Here is a 12,458-nt window from a genome sequence, read left to right as displayed (position 1 = left end):
TTATACCCTAGCTTGGAAACCTCATGTGCCACAGGTGTGGCCCTAAAAAGACAAAAGACCAAAACAAAAAAAAAAAAGTTATAAAATATGAACAGATAGTCACTTTTCTCACTTCAGAGAGTACAAACATTTTTCCTATAAATATTTCATATTTCACTTATAAAGAAGGTGACTTTTTTCCTGTAACTATTTCATCTCATCTTTCATCTGTGATCTAAACAACTCATCACCTCCATATGAATTTCCATAGTACGTGTCCATTTTATAAATGCCATAAGGTTTACTGAATTTAAGAAGTTGCTTTGTTATGTACTAGTATCAACAACTTGAGCATATTATTTCATTTAAGGGCCTCAGATTAGGAAACATGTACAATGTCCATCAGTGTTTTTCTTTTTCTTTTGTATTTTCTAGGGCATATGGAAGTTCCCAGGCTAGGGGTCTAATCAGAGCTGTAGCTGCCAGCCTACACCACAGCCACAGCAACGCGGGATCCAAGCCGCATCTGTGACCTACACCACAGCTCACGGCAAAGCCAGATCCTTAACCCACTGAACGAGACCAGGGATTGAACTTGCAACTTCATGGTTCCTAGTCAGATTTGTTAACCGCTGAGCCATGACGGGAACTCCAGTATTTTTCAAAAATAGGACACTTTACCACCCCTAGTGGGTCACAACTAATATTTTTTATAAAATAAAATGGAATTGACTCAATTAGAATAGAAAATATAAAGAACAAGACACATTAGAAGGCTAGTTTACAAAATTTTGTTTTGGCTTTAAATATATGAATGCATATGATGTGATGTAAAATGTATTCCTTAATGTGAGTTGCAGGCAAAAAAGTTTGACAAATCTTGTTCTAAAAAATCGAACTGCCTTCTAAGTTTAAAATGAAATTATTCTAGTTTCCAGTTCAAAATTTCTGATATTGACCTCTTTTAACTCAATGTTAATGGTTTATTGCCTGATAGACAAGAGTAGCTAGCTACAAAGACATTTAGTTAAAATGATTAGAAAATATTTCCTACCTCAATTAGTTGTAATTGTTAATACCAATTGTAAATCATTAAAAGACAACCCCTTGGGCTCTTACCCACTCTGGGCAAATGCCAGACCCAAGGCAGAGAGGAGTTTGGCATGTTTTAGAAAAAATATTTGCAGTCTAGTGAAAGAGATAGAAGGGCAGGAAGGAGATGGGGTAAGAAATGTAGGAGGGAGGTGGCCTGAGTAAAGCCCTGCAAACCATGAAAAAGCATTTTAGTGTATATATTTATGCTAGGGAGAGCCATTTGAGAGCTGTAAGCAAAGGACTTTTGTGGGTTGCTGTTGTTGTTTTACAACCAGTAGGACTGCTGCATCGAGAAAGAGATTTTACACAGTAAGAATCAAACTAAGGTGGTTAGGAAGCTATGACAATCATACAGGTGAAAGATGGTTGTGGCCTTGATTAGGCAGTAGCATTGGAGATTAAAAAAATACGAATTTGGGGAAAAGTTCTGGAAGTATAAAACACAGAATTTGCAGATAGACTGGAAAAGTGGGGTTGGTAAAGAAAAGAATCAATTATACACCCTAGAATTTTAGTTTGTGCCACTAGGTGGATGGCTTGATCAGTTGTGATGGGGAAGAGCAAGCAGGGGACGTGCGGCAGAAATCCATAGTTCTGTTAGAGAGATGTTAACTTTGATATACATATTAGGCATCTAAGTGAGTATGTCAAGAAAGCAGAACTGGGCTTCAGGAGAGAATTAAGGACTGCTGGATTTTATCATCAGCACATAAATAGTATTTATACCCGCAGGACTGTTACCTCCATAAGAACATCACGAAGTGTCTTTTAATCTTGATGAAAACTCAAGGTAGATATTTTCTTTCATATCTATATAATTAGCTTCTATGGCCCACACCACAGCTCACAGCAACACCGGATCCTTAACCCACTGAGCAGGGCCAGGGATAGAATCCGAGTCCTCATGGATACTACCAGCGTTTGTTAACCACGGAGCCAGGATGGGAACTCCAGAATATGGGAACTTCTAAGTAGAGGGTTTTTAATTTTTTGAATGGAGAGTTTTAAAATTAGTTAATTAATTTATTGGTGGCACCAGCAGCATACATAAGTGCCCAGGCCAGGCATGGAACTCTAGCCATAGCAGTGACAATGCCAAATCCTTAATCACTAGGCCACTAGGAAACTCCACGAAGGGTTTTTTGTTTTGTTTTTATAAACTGTCTAGTCTGGAGAGAATGATGCTTATCCAGAACTTTATCCAAGTTTATAAATTCATGTCTTTTCTACCCTTAGACAACTTCCCTTGGGCAGGTTCCACCACTGGTAGTTCCTTTTTTAAAAAAAACCCTACTTTGGTTTGGGGATATGACTGTTTTCCTTCTTTCTTATATCTTGATTGCCTCTTCTTCACTGACCCTTACCTATACCTGTTACACAGGGATTTTTAGCCTTCTTTCTTCACTTTACATATTCCCCCTCCACAATATGTTCTCATTGCTTCAAATACTAAATACACCCTTAGACTCTCTAATTTTTTACTTCCACCCCAGATATTTCTCCCTAGCTCTAGGAGACAAAGTCCAAAAATTCCAGAAAGCAATTAGCCTGGAGGCTCTCCCGTGAGATTAAAGAGGAGAGACTGTGGGCCTGTGACCATTTCATTCGTACATACATTCAGTCCTTCATTTATTTACAAGCACTTACATACTGGCTGCTTTTATGCAGTTTCAAATTTAGAGTGGCAGGCAGGCAGTGGTCCAGGATGAGCTTTAACTAAGGGTTTAAGTTGGTAGGAAGCCATTCACGTGAACACCGTAAGTCCTCAGGCCACAGAAGCATTATGTAAAAAAGAATCCTGCTGAGTTCCTCATAGAGATTTAACGAACACTCTGTGAAGTGTTATGATTCTAGCCTAACATTAAAGGAAAGAGAAAGTGAATCCCATCACGAAAGAAGAAAAGTTGGGGACAGGCAAGGGATTCACGCAGCACTTTGCATCGCAGGGGGTCATGACGAGAACAAGGTACTGAGTAGGGAGCAGGAAGAGAATGAATACACTTAACGTAGGAAAAAAAATTAAAAACCTGGAGCGGCACACATTAATGACCTAGCATTTGTTAAAGATTCATGGTAAAAACCCACACCTCACCGCAAGCAGTCTACAGCGGCTCAGCCCTGGCGTCATCACAGTCAGAGCGCGCAGCGCACCGCCCATTTAGCCCCTCCCTCCTTTCCAAAGGCCCCTTCGCAGACCCGCGTGCCAATGCGCGGCGGATCCCTCCCCCTTAGCTCTCTCGACCAATGAGAAATGGTGTCGAAATTTGCCACCGCCCGGTCGCAGGTCACGTGACCTCGTCTCCCCGCCCTCTCACTCCGCTGCCTCCAGGTTCTGAGAAGATGGCGAAGGTCTCGGAGCTTTACGATGTCACTTGGGAAGGTAACTGCGGGCGACGCGGGAGCTGAAAGACCGAAAGCCGTGGGAAGCGGTTCGGGAATATCTGTTGTCCTAAGAGACTTGGATTCTCGGGTCTTTTCGGCACTGGACTGGCCGAGCTGAGGTGGTGTCTGAGGTGGAGTGGAGGCTGACCTCTTCCTTGGCCTGGCCACCGGCTGGAGGTTGCGGTGTTCCCACCGCTTGTGGTTACCGTAGACTGACTGACCGTCCCACTTCCGCGCAGGTCCAGGGGCCCAGGGAAGCTTCCATTATTAGGCGGCAGGGACCTCGGGCTGGGGTTGTCACACAATTCCTGTGGCTGCTGGGGGGCGCGGAGGAGGCGGGGTAGTTGCCTGCTGAAGCGTCTTTGCAGCCGCCAAAATAAAGGGCCTGTAAAGCCTTTTAAGTGCCGTTTAAGGGTTACAACTCTCTGCAGTAAAGGTGTGTTGGAAACGTTTGAACATGGCTGATTCTTCTACATGTTGTTTACATTTCATTCTCTCTTAAAACCTGGGTTTCTGATTTCTCCCCTTTTTAATTATTCCCTGTCCCATTTCTCCTCAAAACACATTTACACACACAACACTACTTCCTTCTTGTTTCTTACTAGTAATTCCTTTTCTGAAGAGGAAAAGAGCTGGTTATTCGGGGCATGTGCTGAAGTATGAAGGACTTTCTTTCCATACTCTAGTTTAATCTGAGATGGAATGTGTTCTTTAAATTTGGAAGCAAACTGGACCAGTTCTCTAAGAGCAGGAATTTTAGTGGGAGGCATGCATGCTTAAGAGAAGAGCCGTGAGTTTCTCTAAGGCATGAAATTTGTGTAATTGAAATGTATATTTCTAAAATTTAACAGTAGACTTTAACAGCTTAATTGTTGGGATATTTAAACAATGACCTGATAACACGTGGACTGATTGTTCAATGGTGAGTAAATCTCTCCAGAGTACAAAGTAGCAAACAATGATGGGAAAAGGAAAAGGTAAAAGTCCTTTACACTGGTACTGAATTCAATGATTTATTATTGGTTTTGTGGCCTCTCCCATACTGTGAACCCACTGTTTCTACCTGTACATTAAAATCATTGTGTTCCGTACTAGATCTCGGGCATATCAATTTAAGTAACACACAGTCCCTGCTTTCAGGGAGTTCACTGTCTAGGAGAAAGACAGACTTGTAAATACGTAGTTTTAAAAGGTGGGTATCAGGATGATAATGTGGTTGATATTTTAATGCTCTTAAAAATGTTTCAAATATTTTATGCTTTTTAGAAAGTGCTATTTTGAAGGTATGTTCAGTATAAGTTTCTTGGATGATAGTATCATGTATAGTCTTAGGCAATGAGTGGATAAATGTGTAACTACCACAGGGTGACCTTACCCTGTGGGAATTCTAAAAATGAGCAACATAATTGAAAGATTTAGATTAATAACTACTTTACAGTTTGTTGAGGAACAAAAGGGAAAACATATGTTAAAGTTCTTTTAAACTAAGTACATATGAAAAGATGATCTGGGGAGTTCCCATTGTGGTGCAACAGAGATGAATCCAACTAGTGTCCATGAGGACGCAGGTTCAATCCCTGGCCTCGCTCGGTGGGTCGGGGTGTAGCGATGCTGTGAGCTGTGGCATAGGTCTGCAGCTGTACCTCTGATTCTACCCCTAGCCTGGGAACTTATATATGTTTTGGTTGTGGCCCTAAAACAAAACAATAAGAATAAAAAGATGATCTGGCTCCTGCCTGTGCCTCCAGCTTTATCTTAAGCTACTCTTCCCCTTATCTATGAGGTGGTTGTACTGGCCTTTATTGAATTCCCTAAATATGCACTGCTCCTTTTGTCTTAGGATTGGACACAAGTTATTCCTTTTGATAATTTTCTTCCCTCTTTGCTCTACTTTTTTTCCCGTTATACTTTATCATTTCTCAGAATTTCCTGCAAAGGTAACATACTTGAGAGAGCTTTTCTTGACCACCCTACCCCCAGCCATTCCCCATCCTTCCACCAAAATTAAAAAAAAAAAAAAAGAAAGACAAAAATACAACAAAAACAGACAAGCAACAAAACTTAACCCTGGTTCTTTAATTGTGTGTCCATACTATTGAAGTACAGTTGTGTTAAGTTTAAAGATTTTGTTTCTCCTAGAGTGCCATGAGAGACCAGGCCTCTCTTGTTCTAATGTCTGACATATTGGAGAAACTCAGTAATCTGGTGACTGAATGAATTGTTAGTGGGATTAAAAATGAACTGTAATAAGTCTTCACAAAAGACTGTGAGTCATTTTCTCAATGTTGGAATAATTTTTTTTTGTATCTTAGACTTAGGCAACTCAGCAAATAGGATATAGTTTTCTTATTTTGGAATTAATGTTATTAATGAGTAGAATTAAAGTCCTATTTTAGCGGATTTTTTTTTTTTTTTTTTTGTCTTTTTAGGACACACCCGAGGCATATGGAGGTTCCCAGGCTAGGGGTTCAATCAGAGCTGCAGCCGCTGACCTATGCCACAGCCACAGCAATGCCAGATCTGAGTTGCACCCTACACCAAAGCTCATGGCAATGCTGGATCCTTAACCCACTAAGCGAGGCCAGGGATCAAACTTGCATCCTCATGGATGCTAGTCAGATTCATTTCTGCTGAGCCATAATGGGAACTCCTTAGCAGACTTTTAAGAAAAGAGTATTGCAGATTTTTCTTTCAGAGAGGATGATGGGAAGACCCTCAGGAATAGTTTTGTTTTTGTTTGGTTTTTTGTTTTTTTTGGCTGCACCCGTGGCATAGGGAATTTACCAGGCCAGGGATCAAACCTCGACCACAGCTATAACCACAGCTACAGCAGTGACAACACCAGATCCTTAACCCACTGAGTCATGAGGGAACTCTAGGAATAGTTTTTTTGTTTAGATATTTTGGGGAGGGAGTGTCAGTTGGATCTAGGTTCTTTTAAGAATTCCATTGAATGGCGTCGTGGAAGGGTGTTCCTGCTGTGGTGCCATGGGTTAACGATCTGGCTTATCTCTGTGGAGGCACTGGTTTGATCCCACATAGTGGGTTAAGGATCCATGTTGCTGTAGCTGTTGGGTAGGTCACAGCTTTGGCTCAAATTGTATCCCTGGCCCAGGAACCTACAGGTGCAGCTGGTGCAGGTGAAAAAAAAGAAAAAAAAAAAAAAAGTCATGGAAATGGTTAGTTCCAAGAGTAGTATGATTCTTATGATAGGAAAATGTATCACATACTTATAAAAAACTTATATACTAAGTCTAACACTCTTAGTTTTTATTGGGCTCTATAAAAAAAGTAGGTATGTAGTTTACTTAGGCAGCTGAAAGTTACTGATGTTTGTTAAATAGAGGAGTTATTAAGAGTTTGGAGGTGGGAAAGAGAGTTGAAGGAGGGTGTAGTCAAGTTTCTTGAGAATATATTATTTGGACAGGATATGGATAGGATGCCTAGCACAATGCCTGGCCTAAAATAGGCATAAAGTGAATATTTGTTGAAAAAAATATTTATTAAAAATGTTTGAGGAGATTTTAGTTGTATATGCTCACTGTCTCTACTTCTCTTTTTGTTCAGGCCTTCAAACAACCACAGTTTGGTTTCCATGCTTATCTCCTTTTCTGTGGAGACCCAATGCTGGGTCTAAAATATTAGTTTTGTATATCTATAGTACATTTGTCATTGTAGAATATTCCTGCTATGAAAAATCCTTTCCTTGGTTTCTTAGCATTAAGGCTCTCATTACTTTTCGCAGCTTGGTTTAGTGCTTTATATCCATTTACTCCTTAATTTTTTTTTGTCTTTTTGCTATTTCTTGGGCCGCTCCCGCGGCATATGGAGGTTCCCAGGCTAGGGGTCCAATCAGAGCTGTAGCCGCCAGCCTATGCCAGAGCCACAGCAACGTGGGATCCGAGCCGCACCTGCGAACTACACCGCAGCTCATGGCAACACCGGATCGTTAACCCACTCAGCAAGGGCAGGGATCGAACCGAAACCTGTGGTTCCTAGTCGGATTCATTAATCACTGCGCCACGACGGGAACTCCCAACTCCTTAATTTTTTATGTCCCTAGTGGTTCTTTCCTTAGCCTTAATCTGTTAATAGTGGTGATTAATCCTGAGATCAACTCCTGATGGATGCAGGCGTAAGTATTATTATGTGGTCTGTGTATTTCCTGAAATAGTATGCAAAATTGAGTGTGTTTTTAAACATGTACGTATTTCCAGGAAAAGTTGGTTCACAGGTCTCATCGTCTTCAAAGAGCTCTAAAAAAAGTGGAATGGAAGTTCCTGTCGTGGCTCAGTAGAAACGAATCTGACTAGCATCCATGGGGACACAGGTTTGATCCCTGGCCTCACTCCATGGGTAAAGGATACTGCATTGCTGTGCGCTGTGGTGTAGGTCACAGACAAGGCTTGGATCTGGTGCTGCTGTGGCTGTGGTAGCTACAGTTCCCCTTCAACTCCTAGCCTGGGAACCTCCATATGCCATGGGTGCAGCCCTAAAATAAAAGACAAAAAGAAAAAAAAAGTAAAATAAACAAGTGAATGTCTTCTTTGGGTAATCTCATCCATACCTAGCCTTAATTATTAGCTTGTATGCTAAATGACATGTTAACTCAACGTATACTTGAGTACTTTGTGTCAGGCATTGTTCAGTTCTTAAAGATACAGTGCAGAACAAGACAGGCAAGGTTCCAGGTCTCATGGTGTGTACACTGAGATTTTGCTAAAGATCCATATTTATGGATATGGAAATGTTTAGTTAAGGTCATAAGAGTTAGAGAGGTAGGTTGTTACCTTGAATGCTAGCCTAAATAGTTTGACTTTATTTTGTAGATAATTGGGAGCCATTTTCCTATTAAAAAGCAAAACAAAAACTTGGCTCCTTTTGTTAAAACTTTTAACTATACATGTCAGTATAGGACAGGGCCTTTTCTTTGATAGGAATCCCCTGTTTGAAATTACTTGTAATCTTCCAATAAACCATTTTTAACTTTGCTTTAACATGGAACAAGAATATAAAGACCCTTGTGTCAGTGCACAAATCATAGATTTTTATTATTTTTCACTTTTTTGGGAGTTGGGGGCTGCATCTGAAGCATATGGAAGTTCCTGGGCCAGGGATTGAATCTGAGCCACAGCTGTGGCATCACTGGATCCTTTAACCCACTGCTTCAGGATGGGGATCCATCCTGCACCTCCACGGTAACCCGAGCCTCTGCAGTTTGATTCTTAATGCACTGTACCACAGTAAATAATTCCTCTTATTTTTAAGTCACCTTAATATAACAGCTTTCATTTACCTTTATGGAGTCTTTCCAAAGCATCCAACATTGTTTCATAGAAAAAAGTCTATTTTTTATATTCTGGTTTTCTTCGGTTTATATAATATTTAATTATAGTATATAATTACTGTATATTAATATAGTAAGGGTCAAATCCAAGCCAAAGCTTCAACCTATGCCGCAGCTGCAGCAGTGCTGCATCCTTAACCCACTGCCTGGGCCACAAATCAAACCTATGTCTCTGCTACTGCAAAGGTACCGTTGATGCCATTGTGTCATGGTGGCAACTCCTCATCTCCACTTTTTAGATTAGAATATTGAAGTGAAAATTGTTAACTATCCATTATCACACAGCTAGAAAGTGGCAGAGCTGGAATTTGAACTTAAGCAGTTTGAGTCTTGGGTCTTCACTCTTAACCACTACACACTAGTTTCTTTGGGTAGTTGAAGAGAAAACTGAAGAAAGATAAACACATAAAACTTGTGGAAGTTTTCGAACACAGGAAGAAGGGTTGGATAATGAAAAGAATTGTGAGACAAAATTGAACTGTATCTAACACTTTAAGTATATCTTTGAGAGAGTCATGACAATATACAGATGATACTTTTATACTTTATTTTAAAAATATCTTGAAGCATATATTGTACTCAAATTGATTTCCTTTTAAAAATTAGAACTTGGGTAAGTAGGGAGATATTTGGGTGAAAGGGCCTGCTCTTTTTCCCACTTAGTCTTTAGAAAAAGTGCTTTTGTTCCTGGGTCCGCATTGGTGTTGCTCACTTCATAATAGGCCAGTAAATCAAGAGGTGGATTGTTGGGCGAAGGATAGTGACTTTATTCAGAAAACCAGTAGACCAAGAAGATGGTGGACTAGTGTCCCAAAGAACCATCTTACCTGAGTTGAATTTAGGCTTCTTTTGTATTAAAAGAGAATGGGGAGTTGTTGGTTGCTAAAACCTTCTTGGTGTTAGTCCTTGTTCTTGCATCTGTCCCCATAGGTCAGGTCATGATGTTCCTGTAAACCTCCAACAAGACAAACTTCTCTGTTCTGCAACTTATTATCTATGTATGAATAGAAGAGTGTTTTAACTCTAAGCGTCACCCTTGAGAATGGGTTCTCCTGTATATTTAAGGTTGTAAGGCAGCATTTTTGTAGCAAAAGCAAGAGAATGCAAAGTTTAAGGTAAAACAAAAAAATATATCCAATATGGAGACAGATTTGTTTTTCCCTTTTATACTTTCCTCTCTTAATTTTCCTTCTTCTGGTGGGTGATCTTTCAGGTTTTCTTCTTTAAGGTCTTGGGGATTGGTCTTTGTCAGAGAAACACGTTCCCCCATTTATGTTGTGGGCTACATAAATGAAGAATTAACCTGAGTTCCATTTTGCAGTGGTCTGAAGGAACTGCTTTGCCTTTCTTCTCCCTCTCACCTTAAGTCTAGGTGAGTTAGGCAATTTCCCGGTCCCTTAGCACATGATATACTTTTGTTGTTGTTGTTGTTGTTGTTGTTGTTGTCGTCATTGTTGTTGTTGTTGCTATTTCTTGGGCCGCTCCCGCGGCATATGGAGGTTCCCAGGCTAGGGGTCGAATTGGAGCTGTAGCCACCAGCCTACGCCAGAGCCACAGCAACTTGGGATCTGAGCCGCGTCTGCAACCTACACTACAGCTCACGGCAACGCCAGATCATTAACCCACTGAGCAAGGGCAGGGACCGAACCGCAACCTCATGGTTCCTAGTCGGATTCGTTAACCACTGCACCACGACGGGAACTCCATGATATACTTTTATCCCTATACCATGGTTTATTTTATCTATTCCTCTGCCATGGTTTATGCTCTTTGTTGTAACCTCATCTAACAAAATCCTTTTGATCTTTAAGGCTTAATTCATATGTCACAGATGTCTTCTTTAATCCTTTCTCCCTGCCAGGTGGAATTAATCTCTCCCTCACATTGCTTTTTTAGTGCTCTGAACATACCATTATCTTTTATCACAGTATTTTGCAGTTGTTTACAATTTTTCTATTAAGTTGTCAACTTCTTAGGCACACAGGATGATTCTTTTTTCATCCTTGTATTTCTAGCATGTTGTAGAAACAATGTATTCATCAATTTGTGAATGACTAGGCAGAAATCATGGGGGACTTAATAATAGGTGAAAGGGGAATGTTTTAAAAATTAGAGATTTTCCAGCAATATACCTTGATTATGAATAAGGAGGAGATTGATGGAAAATTGAATACTATCGGTAAATGAGAAATTTGACAAAAAAGGAGATGGGACTAGTTTTTCTCTTTTGGTCTGTAGTTTATGGACAGGAATTCTACTCTTTCTTAAAGGGCATTGCAGAGGATTCCCTTTCTAAAGCAAGGAAAGAATTTAATATATTAAAAGGTAATTCTTAAATTGAAATAGCATATTTTATTAATTTGTCTGGGCTAGCATTTTTAAATTTGGGTGTCAGGGTATGGGCAAGGGGTGCAGTTTTTTGGCACAGATCTGTAAAATACTAAATAAATTTATATTCCCAAAGGTTCTTCCTGTTTTAAAATAATCTCCCAGGTTGACAGAATGTAAACTTTAAACAGTGTAAATATGGTATAGGGGTTGTGGTTTGAATGAGTTCTGAGAACCCAAGATGTCAATCTAAAGATAGCATATGTTATATTGTGATATAATAAGGTATATATACATATTTGGTCTTCATTCTCCAGTTCCTGGCACAGAGCTACTAAACCCTTATAATTTCCTGAGCGATGGGGTTGATTGGAACATCTTCGGTTATAGTCAGTCTTGAGTTCCAAACACAGTATCTTCTAAAATTTCTAGTGATGAGTGTCTTTTTATATGCTGCTGAATAAAGTGGCAGATAGCTTCAGCATAGGGACTGGTCACCTTCAAGACCAAGAGTTTGCACTTTCATCCCCACTCTTCGACCACCTGGGAGGGGAAACTGTCTGGAGATTAACTTAATAACCAATGACTAAGGATTTAATCAGCCATGCCTCAGGGAATGAAACGTTATTAAAACCCCCCAAACTGGGGATTTGGAGAATTTCTAGGTTGGTGGACACATCAAAGTGCTGGAATGGTGACTTGCTCAGAGAGGGTGTGGAAGCTTCTCTGCCCTTGCAACCCCTCCCCTCCAATTCATTGCCTTGTGTAATTATTTCCATTTGGCTGTTTCCTGAGTTGAATCCTTTATAATAAACCAGTAATAGTAAGTGAAGTACTTTTCTGAGTTCTGTGAGTCATTCTAGCAAAGTATCAAACCTGAATGAAGGGGTTTTAGAAAGGAAACCTTGACTTTGTAATGAGTTGCTCAGAATTGTGGGTAACCCTGACATGTGTTGGTTTCTGAAGTGGGGGCAGTCTTGTGAAACTGAGCTCTTAACCTCTGGGGTATGTATAACTTATTTTTGTTTGCCTGCTCAGTTCATCTTCACCCTTTAAGGTTCAGTTCAAGTTCCTTCCTGTGTGGAATGAGAGTCAAGCTGATTTCTACGTTTCAGTAGGAGAAATTAACTATGTTAATATGTAATGATTTTCTAAGGTCATTTTTGCAAATTCATTTAGGGTTTATTTTAATCTTAAGATGATTTTTGTTTTCTTTTGTAGCCTTTGAACTCTAGGGACTCACATATTGCATATAAAAGTAGTAAAAGTCTCATGTGATTCTCTTTATTTTCTGGAAGCTTAGCATATTGTTTATTTAACTCATTGT

At 40.0% G+C, this 12,458-nt stretch overlaps 1 protein-coding gene and 1 long non-coding RNA gene across 18 annotated transcripts in view; one reads left to right on the top strand and one right to left on the bottom strand.

Moving 5' to 3' along the window:
- Nucleotides 1-3,230, bottom strand: part of LOC110260238 — a 125,338-nt gene extending 122,108 nt beyond the window's left edge. For 5 of the 6 annotated variants that reach the window (XR_002343159.1, XR_002343158.1, XR_002343163.1 and 2 more), the window contains exon 1: nt 3,162-3,227. This is a non-coding gene — a long non-coding RNA (uncharacterized LOC110260238). Of the gene's footprint in view, nt 1-3,161 lie in introns of all 6 variants that reach the window. The other variant, XR_002343162.1, reaches the window with a different exon arrangement.
- Nucleotides 3,174-12,458, top strand: part of EMC2 (ER membrane protein complex subunit 2) — a 98,153-nt gene continuing 88,868 nt past the window's right edge. For 8 of the 12 annotated variants that reach the window (XR_002343156.1, XR_002343157.1, XM_021089024.1 and 5 more), the window contains exons 1-2: nt 3,399-3,454; nt 11,074-11,128. Coding sequence is in view for 9 of the 12 variants with exons in the window: in XM_021089024.1 (XP_020944683.1) it covers nt 3,440-3,454; nt 11,074-11,128 (70 nt within the window). In the remaining 3 variants the exon portion in view is untranslated. Of the gene's footprint in view, nt 3,455-10,124; nt 10,176-11,073; nt 11,129-12,458 lie in introns of all 12 variants that reach the window. The other 4 variants (XM_021089021.1, XM_021089015.1, XM_021089017.1 and 1 more) reach the window with 4 other exon arrangements.

The sequence above is a fragment of the Sus scrofa genome, chromosome 4 (genome assembly GCF_000003025.6).
Source record: "Sus scrofa isolate TJ Tabasco breed Duroc chromosome 4, Sscrofa11.1, whole genome shotgun sequence".
NCBI classification, from domain to species: Eukaryota; Metazoa; Chordata; class Mammalia; order Artiodactyla; family Suidae; genus Sus; species Sus scrofa.
This window is presented reverse-complemented; position numbering and strand designations above follow the sequence as displayed.